We start from the raw sequence: 19,753 nt of genomic DNA, 5'->3' as shown, positions 1-19,753 counted from the left end.
GTTATGCTAATGAGTTCCTGCTGGGCGTGGCCAACTTGGGAGCCAGCTGGAACTCCGTTCCTGTGCGTTCCTGCCCAGAAATAACCCTGGACATAAGTATTAACAGTGTACGGTAAAGGTTCCCTTGCTCGAAAGCCAGTCGAATCTGACTCTAGGGTTGCAGTGCTCATCTCCGTTTCAAAGCCGAAGAGCCAGCGCTGTCAGAAGACATTTCCGTGGTCTTGTGGCCGGCATGACTAAACACCAAGGCGCACGGAATGCTGTTACCTTCCCACTGAAGTGGTACCTATTTATCTACTTGCAATTTCTTGCTTTCGAACTGCTAGGTTGGCAGGAGCTGGAACTAGAGACGGGAGCTCACTCCGTTATGCGGCACACTCTGGTCTCGAACTGCTGAGCTACCGACCTTCTACAGCCTGCAGTTCAGCGTCTTAACTACTTGAACCACCGCAGCAGTGTACTGCAATCTAAATCTTTAAACTCAAATCCTGTGACAATATATGACAAGTTCCATATGATATCAGCTAAGGTAATAACCTTGGCCCCATCCTCAAGCACAATGAACTGAAATAGTGATACTCATGCTCATTACAAACACATTCATTAATAACATGGCCAAAAAGCATTACTAGGTGTAAAAGGGCATATATTAGCAGAAAATCATTGTTGTCATATTTTCATAGACTGTATCTGTAAAATATGCTCCAGATGTCAAACAGTAATGGAGTATCATTAAAAAGTATTAACTTCTTTAAAATAGTTACTGGACGACTTAAAGATAATCTAGTACTGAGTTTGTTCTTACTAGTTAATTTCCTAGGAAGTGTAAAAAAAAACCCCACAAAACCCACCCCACCATACACAAGTACACACACAAATAGAAAACTGAGTCAGATCCTTACATGTATTTAAAGGATGAATTAGTTGTGTTCTACTAACCCAAGGCAAATAGAATTGCAAGAACATAACAATGGTCTTGCCACTTCCAAAACTAAATGCCAATGTCCCCAACTGGCAACACTCCTCTTCCACCAGAGGACTATGAAGGGAATAAGGAATGGAAAGGGTAAACCCAAGTCAAAAACACAAACGTAGACACTCTCCCTTTCCATTTTGTTAGAGAATGCCAGAATGTAACACAGAGATTTCCCTTTAAGAAACTATGGCTGCCCTTAGGCAGCGATTTCTGGCTTACCAGGAATTCCCAATCATGGACAGTAAGCTAATTATTTCTGCATTCTCCAATTCAGATTCCTGTTCCATCTTTTCTTCTGCCAGAATTTTCGATTTAAACAGACAAGAAGCCGATTCGCAAAAACCATGCAACTGATACGCAGATCCCGCTTTTTCAAGAGAGGAAGACCACATTAGCCCTTTGCCTGAGCCGGGTAAAGTTAAAAAGCTATCCAAACCACGCTAATGCATGCACTCTGGCAGGGCCCCCGGTCCTCACTTCGCTTGTTACATTCTCCCGCAAGTAAAGTCTCAAAAAGGTTGGGGCGGTCTGCAAGACCAGCAGATCTAAGAATAAAAGAAATCACAGCCGTCGGCAAAGAACCCCCGGTAGGCGCACCGGATCTCCTGTCCTGTTACACATCAGAGACACCTAAGCCAAGGAGGAAAGGATTAAGAGAGAAAACAAACAGGGATCTAGATATGGGGGTCCAAGAGACTGTGGGGGAGACAAAACCGAGTAGAGAACAATGGGCTGGCCAGAAGCACCCCTGGAAAGGACAGCAGGCACCAGTGGGCGAGACGGATGTACCCCCCACGGGCAGCTGGAGAGCCCCGGGAGTGTGCGTTGGGGAAGGGGGTGGGGACCCCACCAGCCAGGTTCTCACCAGCGCGCCTGCGCTCATCCCGCCAGGGTGACCCCCATGCTCCCCTCCGCAGCGTGCCGCTACCTCATATCTGTCGAGGGTCGGGCGTCCCTTTCACACCCAAGGCAAGGACGGGGAGGCAGCGGCAAAGGCCACCGTCTCCACGAGACGCACCATCCCCTCCCGCGTCGGCTCCTGCCGTTACCGCCGCTTCCGCCCCCTCAGCCACCACCGTCTCGCCGAGGGGGAGGGGGATGAGCTGCCCAGCTCCCTTTCACAGGCGCCGGAGGACTGCGCAGCCTCACCCTCCCGTCGCTTGCACGAGCGCACCCGAGACAGACTCAAAACCTAAGCAACCAACCGAGCCTCCGCCAACCTGCAGATCCCGCCTCATCCTGATGACGGACGCGCCTTTTCACCATTAGGAAAACGGGAAAGGCCATGGAGTCACCTCTTATGGAGACCTCCGGCATATATTGATTATAAAGCGACCAAGTAAACTAGACTGGGGGTGGGGTGTTGAAGACTCCCTTCGCTTGTGTAGTTAACTGAAAAATGGAAACCAACCCTTTGTGTGTGCAGAAAAAGCACATGATATGATGATTTAGTATACGATAGAAGCACTAATCGCGGGCGTTTCCAAGGCGTAACCAGGAGTCTGGCATCATAACGAGTTGACCTCGCCTTTCATTCAAAAGTGAACCATTCTCCTCACACGGCTACCATTCTTATTTCCTCCCCCTTAAGCAATTACAATGTCAATGCGCGCTGCATCCTGGGACCAAAGGCACTACGACTTGCTCTGCATGCTGGGAGCTGTAGTTTTTATGTGGGAGCTCCAGCGGGCATGCACAGGCCGAATTCGTCCGAGTCAGGAGTGACTCTTCGGTGACCACTTCTTTCATGCACGCAGAATAATAATTGTGTCGGTTAACCGCTGTCCGGTTTTTTGTGTGGCTCCGTTGTAGAGTTTCCAGCCAGGATAGACGCTCCCGCGGGGCCTGTGAGAGGTAATGGGTTTGTCATAGTAACCGGGGTCGCTTCGGGTGGCGTGACTGAGTTTAAGGGTTAGGCGGCTAGCGTCTGCTAGCTTTTCCGACCCTTGGCTGCCGTCCATTCACGTTGCTCCATGGCTGCTTAAGAATCCTAGTTCTTTTAAGGGGAAGGTTTCTGAACGTGAGCACCCTCCATTCCGCTTCTCCATACCATCTCTGAGGCTGCAATGTGTGAAAATGTAACGGCCCTTACCGCTTGTGTCAGGAGTGATGAGACCCTGATAGAAGGTGCTCTGAATGAAATGGGATTTTATAGTGGTCGCAAGAACTCACGCATTTTCGAATACCGTTTTGTAGCAATCCATATTAAGAGCCGCCTGTGTTTGCAGTTCTGTGTAAAATCCCATGTTTATGTCACTTTTGTACATTGGAGGTAAGCCTGAAAATGAGGAAATAGAACAAAGGATGTAAATATTTAGTGAGGATTCAAGAATAAAACTGTGGAGGAGCAGTGAAGATCACAGTGAGTAATGTGTAGTCTACAGTGGCTAGGGATACCAGCTTCCAGGTGGGGCCTGGGGATCCCTTGGAATTACAGCTCAATTCCTGAGGACAGAGATCATTCCTCCGGACAAAACGGATGCTTTGGAGGGTGGACACCATGGTATTGTACCCCCCCTTAGGTTCTTGTTCTCCTCAGGCTCCATCCCCAAATCTCCAATAGTTTCCCAGCCTGGATTTGGCAACACTACCCCACCCCTATCACCTGCTGGTGACCGGAGGGGGGGGGGGGACCTGGCAACCCTAGCACTGATCTTCACTATCAGGAAAATCAAGAACTTGGGGCAGGGGTTGGTGTAAACTGAGCTTTTAGAGTGTGCAGCATGTGACAGTGTATGAGAACATACAGCATTTTCCCTGCACCTCCTTGAGTAAGTGAATATTGAGAGACAATCTGCACGCCTCGCGGAGGCTTTTTTTTTTTGCATCTGAACCATTTCCTGCAGAAGGTATTGAAATGTCATCTAGAGCACACTTGCTGTTCAAGCAAACAGATGAAATTGGACTGCCAGCAAAAATACTGGACACACTTGTTGTGTCCTGGAACCGTCACCAGGCGGTAGCCAGGCGAGCAGAGCCTGATTCCCAAAAGAACAATAGGGACTAGGCTGCTAAGGTCCACTAGGGGAACCAATAGAAACCTTGGCGGGAGATTCAACCCCCCCAATGGAATCTAGGGGTGTTCCCTTGGAAATGTATATAGTTGGCCACTTGGCCGTTTGTCTTTGAAGTGTGAAAGTACTGAGTAAACGCGTGTTTCTTATATCGTGGTCCGAGTCGTGATGTATCGAACCGAGTACTTTTCAACACTCACACTCGTTGACCATATAAAGCGAGGGACACATGAGGACTTGTGGGGCGCATCTCATTCCCCCTTCCACATTCCCTTACCTGAAACCCTCCATATATTCTCCCCCTTTCCTGCTTCCTTCTCTCCTTCCCACCCAGCATCCATCCTACCTTTATCTGCCCCATCTTCAGCTTTCTCTCCTTCCTTCCCACTGACAGCGTCTACCAAGAAAACTATGACCCAGTTGCACAGTGCTAGCTGCTAGGCCAGGTCAGTGGCACAATTGGGAACTTGCAAGGACTTGAGTGGGGCACGCTTCCCCACACTATTTCCTCTCCTCTTGGTAACCCCTATTTCTTCAACTTTCCCTGTTGCTATCTGACCTTCCCAACATCAAAAAAGCTTCTTTTTATTGGCCTCCATATTTAGTTATATTTATTATTTCGTTTATATTTCTCCTTTCTCCATAATGGGGACCCAAAGCAGTTTACATCATTCACCTTTCCTCCATTTTATCCTCACAATGACCCTGTGAGCTAGGTTAGGCTGAGAGTGGATGACTGGCCCAAGGTCACCCAGCAAGCTTCCATGTCAGACTGGGGAGTTGAATCTAAGTCTCCCAGATCCTAGTTCTACACTCTAATAACTGCACCACACTGGCTTTCTGTATTTGTTGTTTCTTTGTGATATAGAAGGGTATTCCATTTTGAATGTGAAAGTGGTACAGTCCAGATGCAGGTCTACCATATCTGTGAGACTTAGGCCAGAGAGTCCTGTGGCATGTTAAAGCCTACTAGATGTATTGTAGCTGTGTAGTTAGACATTTCTAAATTTAAAACATCTAACATTTCTAGCATCATGAATATATTTGGCATAATAGACAGTGCAATCCTATGCAGCTACAGCAGTCTAAGCCATTGAAATTAGTCATGAGTATAGCTGCATAGGAATACACAGATAGTCTAGCAAATGATATTTTACACGGTATAAAAGGGGTATAGTAAGGGACACAATCCAGTCAAAGCTAAGTATTTTAAAATCCCTGTTTGTCCTGAAAGGGAAACTGTAAACATTTAACTCTGCCACTGAAATCACTGGGAGAATTACCACAGAATCCTAACCATGTTTACTCAGAGGTAAGCCACAATGAACTCAGTGGTACTTACTCATGGGTAAATGTGCACAGTCTTGCAGCCTTGAAATACCTAACAGCAATAAAACACCTGCAGTCACCAGGGCTGTACAAAAGAAACATGCAAGGCAGATACCCTAGCTACATCCTACCCTCTAAGGGACTTGCTGTATCCAGACACTTCAGTCTTTTTCCCCCCAACATGACCCTCCCCACAAGATCTCTTTCTAACCTTTCTTTAATTCTGCCACTTCAGTCCTGCCACCATCTATCCCCATAGTCAGCATGGACCAACATGGTAAGCCGACTGATTGGCTGCAAAAGTCTCTCCCTTTCCAGCTTTCTTTGCAGAGCCAACAGGATTTCTGCAGGAGCTACCTGACTGGCTGCTGAGTGGTGGATTGGGTTGTTTATAAACCTTGCTGGCTATGATAAAAAAACAAGTAGATGGGTTGCTATTTTATCAAACCATAGATGAAAGAAAGAGTGCATGCACAGAGTTTTGTTGTGCTGGTTGCAGGCATACTTAATGAGACAATAATGAACATTTATATGTGCAGTATTTTCTCAGTTTATTTCCTGGACTGAAAGGGAAAATATTGGACTGTCCAGTTCAAAACTGGACACCTGACAACCCTATGTTTAAATGCTCTATTGGTCTGTGTGTTTCAGAAAAGGTCAGTAATTATTAACATTGCCCCAAGCTGGTTTTCAGGGAAACTTATTTGTCACTTCAGATCTTCTCATAATTTTTGAAGGGACTTTAGAGTTCCCCAGAACACAATGTTAAAACCCTTGATCTATCCTCTCCCTTACTCAAAGATATTTTAGTGGGCTGACAATTTCATCTGATTCCCAGAGTAATGCAGTATAAAAATATGTTTAAATCTGAGGATCCTAAATTTAAATTTCAGTTGAACCAAAAACTCACTGGTAGTTCTAGGACCAAGTCATAAGATAACATAAGAACATAAGATTCTTTGTTTACTTGTTTGTTTACTTGCACTGCTAGCACTTTGCATTTTGTTGTGGTTTTAACTGTTTTATCTGTTTTAATATTTGTATAATGTATTTTTATATATATGACTGTAAGCCGCCCTGAGCCTGCGTTCGTGGGGAGGGTGTTGGGGAGGATGTAAGAGAAGCCAGTGTTGGATCAGGCCAATGGCCCATCCAGTCAAGCACTCTGTCACACAGTGGCCAAAAATACCAGGTGCCATCCGGAGGTCCATCAGTGGGGCCGGGACACTAGAAGTGCTTCCACTGTTGCCCCCCCCCCCCCACACCAAGAATACAGGGCATCACTTGTCTATACCTTGTGGCTAATAGCCACTGATGGACCTCTGGGCCATGTGTTTATCTAATTCTCTCTTGAAGCCATCCATGCTTGTAGCCACCATCACCTCCTGTGGCAGTGAATTCCATGTGTTAATCACTCTTTGGGTGAAGAAGTACTTCCTTTATATATTCTAACCCGACTGCTCAGCAATTTCATTGAGTGCCCACAAGTTCTTGTATTGTGGGAAAGGGAGAAAAGTACTTCTTTCTCTACCTGCTATATCCCATGCATAATATTGTAAACCTCGGTCATGTTGTTTTTCCAAGCTAAAGAGCCCCAAGCACTTTAACCTTTCTTCATAGGGAAAGTGTTCCAACCCTTTTATCATTATATAGGTGCCCTTTTCTGCATTTTTCCCAATGCTGTAATATCCTTTTTGAGGTGTAGTGACCAGAATTGCACACAGTATTCCAAATGAGATCACACCATAGATTTATACAGGAGCATTATGATACTGGCTGATTTGTTTTCAGTTCCCTTCCTAATAATCCTCAGCATAGTATTTATAGTTAGGATTTTTGGCTCCAATGTGCATCACCTTGCACTTGGCCACACTGAACCCCATTTGCCACGTTGATGCCCACTCGCCCATCCTTGACAGATCCCTTTGGAGTGCCTCACAATCCTCCCTGGTTTTCACCACCCTGTACAACTTCGTATCATCTGCAGATTTAGCCACTTCACTGCTTACTCCCAACTCCAAATCATTAATGAACAAGTTAAAAAGCATCGGACCCAGTACTGATCCCTGTGGTACCCAACTGCTTACCACCCTCCACTGTGAAAATTGCCCATTTATACTCACTTTGTGTCCTATTAATTAGCCAGTTTTTGATCCACAAGAGGACTTGTCTTTTTATCCCATGACTGTTGAGCTTATTTAGTGTCAGCTATGCTGCCATATGGTTTATAGGCCTAGGGTTCGCATGCCTGACCTGTGTATGAGTTGGAGCCACATTCCTTTCCTCTCACTTCTTCCCTAGTTATCTCTGACCTTGTACTCCTGCCTTTGTAGTGTCTCCACTATAATTAACCGTGAGACTAGTTTCGTCTCAGCCGAGCGTCGTTTACTTTTTCCTGCCCGCGGGAGCAGGAGCGATTGGTCCACAGGTGGGGGGGGACCTTTTGAATCTGCTATATTATTGTATGCTTGTTCCTGGCTAGTCATTCCTAACAGTGACCATGTTACTGCAATCATAGTACTGACAATAAAGCAAAACCTTTCTTGGTTGGAAGTGTGTGCTCCGTTGTTTGGCTGTGGGTCCTGACATTCTGTTAGGAATCCTATCATCCTTATTGTTCATATCTCTCTCGTCAAGATGAGTGAGGAAGAGGACAAAACTGTATCCACGACGACAGGGGGGAGACCCCTACTACCCAGTCCGAGGTACTGGTGACGACCGCCCCACCCCTGATGACTCCACTACAGACAGTGGGCAGCGGGACTGTCCTGAAGACAGTGTCAGCCCACATCTTTTTAACACCGAAGGGGCCGAGGCAGCAGGGAGGTCAGCTGTACCACCCCGGGTCATTACGGTGGGACCAGTTCAACCCGGATTCGACAGGGGAAACATATGTCCTGACCAAGGGCCCTTGGAGAGACAGCCGGTTCGACGCCAGGCTGTTAGACGAATCCAGTTCCTTACTATATGGGGTGACGTTGGAAGCTGTGACCCGAGCGTGGGTGACAGGCCGCACGAAAGAGCGCAGCAGACGCCGGTCCCCAGAGGAGGAAGAGTTCAGTCTGGCCGAGCGAATTGTGGAAGTGGAACAGGCTCAGCGCCAAATTATGCAGGCCCGTTTAAAATCAAACGTCTAATCAATGAGGTTGCTGTGGATCTAGAACTTCCATTTGGGGAGGGCGATTGGCCCACAGGTGGGGGGGGGGCCTTTTGAATCTGCTATATTATTGTATGTTTGGCTAGTCATTCCTAACAGTGACCATGTTACTGCAACCATAAAGGTAAAGGTAAAGGTTCCCTTGCTCGAAAGCCAGTCGAATCTGACTCTAGGGTTGCGGTGTTCATCTCCGTTTCAAAGCCGAAGAGCCAGCGCTGTCCGAAGATGTTTCTGTGGTCATGTGGCCGACATGACTAAACGCCAAGGCGCACGGAACGCTGTTACCTTCCCACTGAAGTGGTACCTATTTATCTACTTGCAATTTCTTGCTTTCGAAGCAAAACCTTTCTTGGAAGTGTGTGCTCCGTTGTTTGGCTGTGGGTCCTGACATTTAGGAACCTTTGGTGAGGAACTTTATCAAAAGCTTTCTGGAAGTCAAGGTAAACAACATCTATTGGATCCCCCTTGTCCACATGTTTGTTCACCCCCTCAAAGAATGCTAACAGGTTAATGAGAAAAGATCTTCCTTTACAGAACCCATGCTGAGTCTGCCTCAATAGCTCACACATTTTTATTCTTATCTGGGGCTCGAACTATGGAATGGAACTATAACTGTTTTAAAGAATTACCAAGCCTACAAGCAATCATGGAAAATAATTGTTTTATTCTTGCATGACAAACATAAACCCATTTACTCAAAAAATGGTTCCCATTGATCTCAATAGGTGTTAGTGAATCATACTTTATCCATAAGAAAAAACATTATTCTTTGTTGTTTTGCAGTAGTTAAAGTGATGCTCTGTCTTCTTGGTGCTTGGGGGGGGTCAGCACTGGGAGGGCTTCTAATGTTCTGGCCCCACTGGTGGACCTCCTGATGGCACCTGGTATTTCTGGCCACTGTGTGACACAGAGTGTTGGACTAGATGGGCCTTTGGCCTAATCCAACATTGGCGTCTCTTATGTTCTTAAATAAGGAGATTCATTAGCAGAGTTTATATCGTTATGGTGGGACCACAGGTTTTAAATATTCACTTTCTTTGATTCAGTGCTGCACCAGTGGTAGTGAAGTCATGTTCTGTTATTTAGTAGAAGTATATTACTTTATATTGCCTTTCTGTGTCTTAAATTTCTTCTAGATTAATGGATATATAAAATCTTTGTTATGAAGTATGTTCACAAACTTTACTTTATTTCATTTTCTATTTTAAGGTAGCTATGAAGGGCTTATATTGGCAGCAGACTTTATCTGCAGAAGAAACAAATTTTGTTTTCTTGGAGAAGGTGAGTTAAAGCGCTATCCTAGGAACACTTTGCTGGGCTTTAAGTCTAACTGAATGTTCTTGAATGAAGTTTGAGATCAGTGGCACCTTTAAGACCAACAAAGTTTAATTCTGGATATAAACTTTTATGTGCTTGAGTACGATTCTGAGTAGAGCCACTTAAGGGTGGCACTGTTATTTGCTTAAAAGAAAGACTAGACTGTATGTATCCTACAGATGCAACATATGTGACACACACATATGGCTTGTACTTTCTCATGGAAGGGGAAGCATAGAACAACTTCATGACCGTGACAGTATTCTCTTGCTCACCATGAGATTATATATATTTCTGTCCCCAGTAGTTAATAAAGAAAATATGTTGTCGACAGGTATAATTTCTCTTCCCAGCATTGACATTTCAGAATTCTCCTTTCTGTGTAACTAATAAAGACACAAGAACCCTGTCCCACATTGAATCAAAAAGTCCTAATTATTAGATGGGGAATGATGTGAGGGGAAAGACTATGAAGCAGTTTTTATATAGTACTACAGTGGAAATAGATGATTTTTTTAAACAGCAAATGAAAATAACGAAAAAGATGCACGTAACTGTCATTTCAACCAGAAGCTGATAGGTTATTTGCCAGTACTTGTACAAAGGTCACAATATTCCATGTAAATCTATGGACATTCATGTTAAAAGACTGTGTGTTTACACCTAAATTGTTTTAAATAATTTTATTACATATGTAATACATTTAATTTATATTTCATGTGATTTATAAGTCACCACAAGATTAAATATTCTGTAGTATACTCAGTGGGACAAATAGACTATAAGTAAATAAATTTACTTAGTGATTCTATGATTCTATAAGTCACCACAAATCAAATGAGATTAAATATTCTGTAGTATACTCAGTGAGACAAATAGACTATAAGTAAATAAATTATCAAAATCTGTGAAGTAGGCAAACCAAAAATACATAGTAGTCATAATTACTAAATTATTTTATTTTTTATTTATTTATTTAACTTTAGACTTTATATCCCGCTCGAACCCTCTTTCTCAGGGGGTCTCTGAGCAGCTTACAAGTGGTGCTAGTCACACAATTTTCCCTAACTAGGGCCACAGAGTCTGTAGGGGTGGGACTACCTACCAGCACCCCTATGGTGGTTGGTGTGTTTGTTCTTGGCTCGGCACTCCGATCGTCTCCGGCGGGCTCCCATTTCAACGATCCGGCGACAGTTCTTTTTTTTTTTGAATCATTAATTCTTTAAACCAATTTAGTTGATATAGTCATAACTAGAAATACCAAATAGATTCAGGTGGGTACCCATGTTGGTCTGAAGCAATGTAGAACAAAGTTTGAGTCCAGTGGCACTTTTAAGACCAACAAAGTTCTTAAAGGTGCCACTGGACTTAAACTTTGTTCTAGAAATACCAGAATCACTACTCACTGCTCATCCAGCATTAATGAAATATCTTACAGGATGCATTCTATTAGGCACTTTATGTCCTTTAAGAAACTTACATAATCAAAATTGTAGTTTCTCATCCCAAAAATCAAAAAAGGCTTCCAGATCTCTCAAAAATAGGTCCTGTCAGCCCTTCCATATCTTAGCTTAACCAATTCAGTTAGCTTGGATAATTTGACAATTTCCCAAACTTTATTTATCCAAGATTTAACGTTTAAAATCTACACATTTTCTCAGTTTTGTGCTAATAACATTTTTGCTACAGTCATAAAATCAAGAACCATTCCTTTGTGCTCCTTCTGAATATCTTTTGGCAAATGCCCCAATAATAAACATCTTGGCTCATTTGTCAGTGTACACTCCATTATCCATTTTATTTGTCTAAAAGTAACATCCCAGAGCTATGACCCAGATAGCCCACGTTAGCTCAGTCTTGGAAGCTAAGCAGGGTTGGCCTTGGTTAGTATTTGGATGGGAGACCACTAAGAAATACCACAGGTTGCTACACTCTGGGTCAACGTTCCCTCTAAGCTGTGGAGTCTTCTGAGCAAAAACTTTACTTTGTGAGCTACTGCCATTAAAGTTGTGAGCAAGCAATTTGGCTACTGCATAAATTAGTTTGCTCCGGAGCCTTCCTTCCTGAGCTGAGACAAAAATGTGTGAGCCGGAGACCAAAAAACTGTGAGCTAGCTCACACTAACTCAGCTTAGAGGGAACCCTGCTCTGGGTGTGATCAGACGACGTGCTGGGAGTGGTTTAAATTGCTCCAGTCCCGATGCATTTTTTTTTTAACCTGGAGAATCGCAATCACACTCACCTCCATGTTCTGGATCGCTGCGCAACCACATCACTCCCTGCCGTCCACACACGGGAATGTGCGTCAGTGGTTTTTTTTCCCCCTCTCAGTTTGGGCATGCGCACAGGCAGCCATCTGTAGAATTAAAATTTTCGCACGTGTGCAGAACAGCAATTTCCACTTCAACCCAACTGCTGTAACACTTCCATTTAAACTTTAAAGGAACACTTCCCTTTAAACTTTTATCCCAAAACTGGCCTCCGTAAGATCCCGAACTCGTCTAACCAACAAAACTAGGCACGGGAGTAGAGCTTCACCTGTGCGCATACCGCCGATGCTAAAATAAAATGGCGGGCGAAGAGCGGAAGCCTCAGGTGAAGAGTGGAAGAGGCCTGACACCGCAGGAGTGATCAGACGTCAGAAAAGTATGGCTAGAACTGGAGAATCAGGAAAACACCACTTGGGGACCTGGTAACAAAATACTCCGTTTTAAAGGGGGTTTGAGCCAGAAAGCGACGGCTGGGGACCGTCCTCAGATGTTGGGTGTGTGAACGTGGATATAAAATTCATTACTGAAGCATGCTGAAAGCGGACTAAATGGCCCGTCTGAACGCACCGAGTGGCAGGCAATGGCAAACCACCTCTGAACATCTCTTGCCTTGAAAACTCTCAGGGCAGGGGTTGCCATAAGTTGGCTGCAACCTGACATCAAAACAACAGCTTCTGGGCCTGACCAGAGCATGTGACTAAAATACTCAGCCTCATGGCCTTTTGTCATTCTTGAAGTATTCTTTCAGAATGTATTATTGGTACATTTTCAAAGAGAAATAACAGGGCAATATCTACATTTTCGAGGCTATCATTCTGAACCATGAAAGGTTAAACAGTGTACACCTTTTAAAATCTTGTTTAATTTGTTGCATAATGATAAATGGTTATCCGCATACAGATCCTTTACATTAAAACTTTAATCATATTTAGACATATTGTACAGTAGACTGAGACCACTCAAGATTAGTCCATTTTGAAATAGCTTTGTACATTATGTATATTTCTATCTGCATTTACCACAATTAAGTCAATTTTAGTTTTATTAATCTTATATCCAGATAACATACTATATTCTTCTCAGGTTGTGTGCAATAGATTTCCCAGGGTTTTGAGTGATAGAAGAATATAATCAGCATACAATCTTTAAATCCCTTTCAACATCTTTTATCCATGTTATTTTTGGGTTACATCTTACCAGTTCTGTAAGATGTTTGATGTTGATAGCAAAAAGAATGAGAGACAGAAGGCAACCCTGCCTCAAACCTCTGCCAAGTGTAATGGGCACTGATAAAATTTTATTCCCTTGTTGATGTGCTTTGTGCCAATTGTAAATTGCTTTTATTTTATTAAAGCAATTGCCTTTCATTGAATGTCTCTGAAGAGTGAAACAAAAAGTTCCACTCTGTTCTTTTTAATACCTTCTAACAGCATTAAGGCCATTTCTTTCTTTTTTTCCAGCATGATTTAAAATCGAGATTAGTGTTTTCTGTTAGTAACAGCCTTTAATAAAACTAGTTTGATCAGAATGTATATATTTATGTAATATGTTATTTAGCTTTGCTGCAAGAACTGATATGAATATTCTGTAGTCTACATTTAGCAAAGATATTGATCTGTATGAATTAGGTATAGCTAGAGCCTTATCGTTTCATAGATAAATATTACTGTGGCATCATTCCAAGAACTTGGAATGTTGCCACTTTGTTGATGTTCATTTAATAGGCTCAATAGAGGTTGTTCATTGTAGCTTTAAAATACAACCATTAGGCCATCTGGGTCAGGTGACTTATTATTCTTCATACTTTTTATCAGTTCTTCAGTTTCTTGAGCTGAAGCTTTAATGCTGTAATTATAAACATATAAACTTAAGCTAAAGCTCTCCATGAACTAGAACTACACATCTTTGCTGGGTGGAACCTTACCATCGTAATCTGGGGAGAACTGAGTCTTGTCTGCAGAACAAGCTGAAATGTTTAGACATGAATTGATTTATACTCTTTGACTGTAATGCTATGTTGTTACTCAGTATTAGATGTAAAGACATAACATACTGAACGTACTGCAGCAATATGTATCCAATTGCCTGACACTAAAATGTTATTACATCTGTTGCACTGAAATTGTGAAATATTTTAACATGTTGGTTGTGATACATAAAAGTAAACTTAGCAGTACAATCTGTCAGTAATTACGTAATTATGGGTTCCCTTGCTTGCTCTTCTCCTACCATAAGTATCTTTTTGTGGCCACAATCCAGCAAAAGCAAGTGTAGATGGAAGGGAAAACTCTGCAGCATCAAAAGTTTGAGTGGAACTGAATGTTGTATTAAGAAATGCGTACAACATTCTGTTAGATAAAAGCAGTTTTCAGGTGCATATTTATTTTTACAAACATGCATATAGAATCCCATAAAGCAAAAAGTAGCTTTGGGAATTGCAGTAATTCTGCCTCTAGATCAATGGGAAGTAACATGCATCAGTCAGGAAGATGCCCTCTTTATTCAGTGTAGGAAGTTCCATAATCTCTTGTGCACTGTTGTACCCTCCTCAGAGCATGGTCCTTGACTCTTATTTTGCCTTATGGTCAGATATTTAACTTCCTGTACAGAAAGATTAGCAGGTTATTGTTGCTTCCTACTTATATGCTCTGTAGTATGCTGTTTAGTATGTATTTCATGTCATTTCATTCTAGGATAACCTTGCTGTTTTGAAAGACAACCATGTAAAGGTGCAAGTTAAAGCCTGTGCTCTCAGATGGATTGATACAAAGGTATTATTTTATTTTTAGAAAACTGAAGAGTTTTGCCTGTATATGGTAAAGGTGCATATGTAAATGACAGTGAAATCCTAAGCAGAGTTACACCCTTCTAAGCCAATCGACTTCAGTGGTTTTAGAAGGATAGGGTGCAACAGTATTTAGGATTGCACTTGACATGACCTATTTCATTTTGTACTATAAAAGAAACAGAAAATGGACAGGGACAGAGTAAAGGAAATAAAAATTCAGTTCCTTGTTTATTAGGATGTAGGAAACTGCTGTTGTCTCGGTTGAATAGAATTCCAGGCTTTGTTTTCAGTCCCTACGTTTCCCCTCTTTAAGTAACAAGTCAGTCTAGCCATTTAAATGATTCCTATTAATATAGTTAATTTTATGGATCTAGTCCCTGTTCCCTGAAGCTTGGTGATCAAGATTTGCTTATTTCATTAAAAATTAGTGTGAAAGCAAAATATTCTAATATCTAAATAGCTGGTTTCCATGTTAAAACAACTGTATGCAAGCTGTTTGAAACCTCATAGTGTTCTGTCTACATAATACCCATAGAAAATGGAGCAGCCTGTATAAATTTCATCCATCACCTGGAGAGTTTCCCTGCAGCTACTAGCTGCCATCAGGAATGCATACTGTCAGTGATGAGATTTCATATACTGCAGGGGTGATTATGCATTGACATGGGGAGAGGGCTGGCTCAGTGATAGAGTATCTGCTTTGTATGTAGAAGGTCCTGGGTTCAATCCCTGGCATCTCCAGTGAGAAAGATCAGGTAGTAGGTGATGTGAAAGACCTCTCCCTGAGACCTGGAGAGCCAGTGCCAATCAGAGTAGACAGTACTGACTTCAATAGACCAGTGGTCTGACTTGGTTTAAAGCAGGGGTGTGTGTGTGGGAGAGTGAGAGAGACATGCAGTGCAGTCGTAAGAACACTTTTCTGGGAGTAAGCCCCATTTGTATAGATATGAATAGGATTCTCAGTTGATATGCTTAGAATTGCTTCCTAAGTCTATGTGATGTGCCTGCTTCAGCAGCTCTTTGGTGTCTTTTTGGGCTGCAATAGAATGTAAATGTTTTCTGCCTACACATGAAGCTAACCATTCCCTTAGGTGCTGGGTTTACTTCTATAATCCCACAGTCCTTTGGAAAATCATTTAGCAACATGCACCTCATTACTTAGAGAATCAGAGCTGCATTATAAGATGTTAAACATTCAAAAGTATACGCAGCATAAAGATCCATTTATTACATTATCTGCTCCTACACTTCTGTATCTTATTGTGCTCCTTCTATAAATGCTTTATAGACGAACTCAGAATTTAAATGAATTAAAAATAACTTGAGACGTTTATTTTTTTAGTTTGACAGGTATCTGACTAAACTTGAATACAACTTATTTAACTTTGTATATTAAAAGAAACAGAATGGGGATTGGGACAAAGTAAATGACATGATGATTCAAGCAAGATGTTGTTAATCACATCGTGAATTGTATTAAAACTGATTAAAAATTAATAGAGAACTCTGTATTCAAGTAAATTAGGGGAAGCCTATTTGTGCAGTTAAGTTTCCAGCAATTAGGTAAACCAGCTGAAATCCTAATTGAAGATGGAGATTGTATTCATACTGTTAGGCAAACTTTCTTTTGTTTACTTCATTTTATAGTCTGCCTTTCTCACAAAAACTCAAGGTAGATTCTTTAGGTACTCAGTATCTACTTTGCTAACTGCCCATAGACAGGTTTTACATGGAAATAACAGAGTATAGGCCAGGGGTGGCCAAACTGTGGCTCAGGAGCCGCATGCGGCTCTTTCACACATATTGTGTGGCTCCCGGCAGGGTGGCTGGGGAAGTGAAGGGGAGGCATGCTTTTTCTCTCCCTCCCTCCCATCTATTTGCTTTCTTTGTTTCTCTCTCTCTCTTTTTCTCTTTCTTTTCATCTCTTTCCTTCTTTTTCACCTCACTCTCTCTTTCTCTCTTAGACAAATAAATATCATTGAAAAATAAATATCATTATCAATACCTGTTTTACCCCTTTTGTTTTTATTTTTGGCAGTCTCATTTAATGTTAATAAAAAGCAAATCTACATATTTTTCAATAAAAATTTCTGTGTAAATGTGTTTATGTCTTGCGGCTCTCAAACATCTGATGTTTATTCTATGTGGCTTTTATGTTGAGAAAGTTTGGCCACCCCTGATATGGCCATTGTGAGGAACTGAACTTCTGCACCACACCCTAGTCTGTATTATCAAAGGTATTGGATTTTAGGGTCATGTCATCCACCCCTTCCATCCTCGTACTCTGACTGATTGATTTGAGTCAAGCTTTGATACTGGAGGCCATATTTACTTCTTCCATATCATATTTGACTTATGCAATATGTGTACTAATCTTGGCAACAGAATCCTAACTGTTAATTGACTTAGCTTTTATCAGAAATCAAGATGGAGAAGGAATTTCTACCTGTTGGGAGGGAAATTGCTGGTGTTGTGTTGGAGAGTGAGTATACTTGTTAACATAATGTTACTGTAACCTTTGAGAGCAAATAATGAGTGTAGAGATCAGTGAGCATCATTTGAACTGTATAAAATCAATTTGTTAATTGTGTATAAAGTCAAATTCCCAGTGTTTATATAACCCACAATGTTCTGTTATGCATTGGTATAAGAAAAGAGTCCACAACTGGTCCATGCAGGCTCGAGTCAATTGTTGGAAGTAATCAAGTGCAAGGAGCAGGCTTAACCCCACCCCAGTGTGCCTATAAACACCTTTTCCTTTATATCTAAATGGCTACCATCAGTTCCTGAAAGAACAGTAATTCTTGACAAATTCTGGTGTAGTGGATGAAGAAGCCTCCCTAAAGGTCCTAATGCTAGGTGGTAGAACTACTTTTGACAACTCTGTTGTGATATCCCTATCCCTATTGTACTGCAATAAATATTTTAAAATCACTTTTACCAACATGCAATGACATGACATGTTTTTGAAGGTAGTTTTAGGTTTTTAATCATGTTCATATCAGTTCTGAGCTGCCAGCATAGCTCCATAAAGCCCACAAGGTAAGTTATAAGGTTATAACAATCATATCTAAAACAAAATTCATTTTTAAAAGTAACTAAAATACACACAATACATAAGAAAAACAGCCTAAAAGCAGCAATAAAATATACCGTAAAACCAATTTTCAGTCATTGATAAAACAATAAACACTTCAGGCCAGTCACCTAGCTTACATTGAAATCCTGTAATTTCCGACATTCTTTAAATGAAGAGATTCTTTAAATGAAGAGATTGACCTGACCATCCCTGGCAAAGGAATTTCCATAGCATGAAATATCCAAGAATGCCCTTCTCCATGCACCAATCAAACTGATTTCAGACAAAGAAGGAATTTGGAGCAAGGCCTCTGCTGAGCTTTATAGGGCAGAGGGGCAGCATTTTTCCATAGTTTACTTCTCCCAAGCCATTAAGAATCATGCCTTCTGCATTCTGCATAGCACCATCCTAATTTCTGTGTCCTGGTCACACTACGCTAGAATGTGGAAACTCACAATTGCCCTGTATATTCATTCCAGCAGCAAAAAAGCCTGCTGGATCTTGACCTGCGCTCTGTAGGAGCAATGGCTTCAATAATTAGTTTTAGGCAGTTTGGTGTAGTGGTTAGGAGCACAGACTCTAATCTGGGAGAACTGGGTTTGATTCCCCACTCCTCCACATGCAGCTGCTGGTGTGACCTTGAGTCAATTACAAATTCTTTCAGAGCTGTTCTCTCATATGCAGTTCTCGAAAGAGCTCTCTCAGCCCCACCTACCTCAAAGGGTGTCTGTTGTGGGGAGGGGAAGGGGAAGGAGATTGTAAATTGCTCTGAGACTCCTTCAGGGAGTGAAGGGCAGGGTATAAATCCAATCTCTTCTTCTTCTATACTGATACCCAGTCAAGAGCATTCTTCTTCAGTGCTTCCCATTCCTAATTGAAGTCAGTTTCCATGGGTATAGCAAGAGGAAAGGCAGTCCTGAACTAACCGTAGCATCCAAGCTCTGGAAAAAAATCCCTCTTACTACCACCACCACAAACTGTTAGAAACTGCAAATAAAATGCTGTTTCCAGCTTTGGGAGCATACTTTACTTCAAATATTTGAAAAAGCCTTCAGTATGTGGTTCTCTGTTCTTTATTGCTTTTATTACAGCTAGTACAATTAGCAACTTAAGCAGAAAGTGCACATTATTGTACTGCAGTAAATATTTTAAAATCACTTTTACCAACATGCAATGACATGAGCTTTAGGAGCAAAAACAGGTATACAAAAATTAGTCCTCCTTGACAGGTACTCCTTTATAATATAAGGGGATTGATTGTATCCTTCCTGAAGAAATGACAAATTAATATCCTGGGTGAATATTGCCTAAATCAGTTTTTGTTACTACTTCAATAAGGAGATAGTCTCTGCCTATCTCTTTTAGTCTCTCACAGTCCCAAACAGCCCCTACTCTCTCACAGTCCCAAACAGCCCCTAATGGCTGTATTTGGCTGTGAATCATAGGTTTTCAGCCTTGCTGCTGGATATCATGGGCTGCCACAGCTCAGGTAAAAAGGAAAGAAAGACACTGGCAATCTTTTCTCTGGGATATGGGTGGGGTGCAGATGCACCTAATTAAATTTCTCTTGGGCTGACTAGTACATGAGTTTTACTCATGAGTCATACTTTGTATCAGTCTCATTGCTTTTTGTTGCAGAATTGTTTTTCCACACATCATACTGGATCAGTGACCTTGGGAGGGTCTTGTATTTCACTGCACCTTATGATTCAATGTGTTTTGCATGTCCCTTGAGGTCTGTGCCTTGTAAGCACTTCTTTTTGCTTGCACCACTTTTTGATCTGTAATGAGTAGACTGATCTGGAGGCATAAGGAGGTTTCTGC

General features: G+C 42.0%; 2 protein-coding genes across 2 annotated transcripts in view; one reads left to right on the top strand and one right to left on the bottom strand.

The window, feature by feature from the left end:
• The window catches only part of ITSN1 (intersectin 1), a gene marked incomplete at its 3' end in the record, with an annotated part of 77,127 nt that extends 75,032 nt beyond the window's left edge, over positions 1 to 2,095 (bottom strand). The window contains exon 1 of the mRNA XM_015424935.1: positions 1,905 to 2,095. The remainder of the gene's footprint in view (positions 1 to 1,904) is intronic.
• A 567-nt stretch (positions 2,096 to 2,662) lies between these two features.
• Positions 2,663 to 19,753, top strand: part of CRYZL1 (crystallin zeta like 1) — a 55,426-nt gene continuing 38,335 nt past the window's right edge. Inside the window, exons 1-4 of the mRNA XM_015424943.1 lie at positions 2,663 to 2,830; positions 9,686 to 9,757; positions 14,756 to 14,833; positions 17,260 to 17,332. Coding sequence (XP_015280429.1) covers positions 9,692 to 9,757; positions 14,756 to 14,833; positions 17,260 to 17,332 — 217 coding nt within the window. The 5' untranslated portion in view covers positions 2,663 to 2,830; positions 9,686 to 9,691. The remainder of the gene's footprint in view (positions 2,831 to 9,685; positions 9,758 to 14,755; positions 14,834 to 17,259; positions 17,333 to 19,753) is intronic.

Source organism: Gekko japonicus, unplaced genomic scaffold (assembly GCF_001447785.1).
Source record: "Gekko japonicus isolate JY-2015 unplaced genomic scaffold, Gekko_japonicus_V1.1 scaffold1770, whole genome shotgun sequence".
Taxonomy (NCBI): Eukaryota; Metazoa; Chordata; class Lepidosauria; order Squamata; family Gekkonidae; genus Gekko; species Gekko japonicus.
Note: the sequence above shows the minus strand (reverse complement) of the source record. Positions and strands in the feature narration are given on the sequence as shown.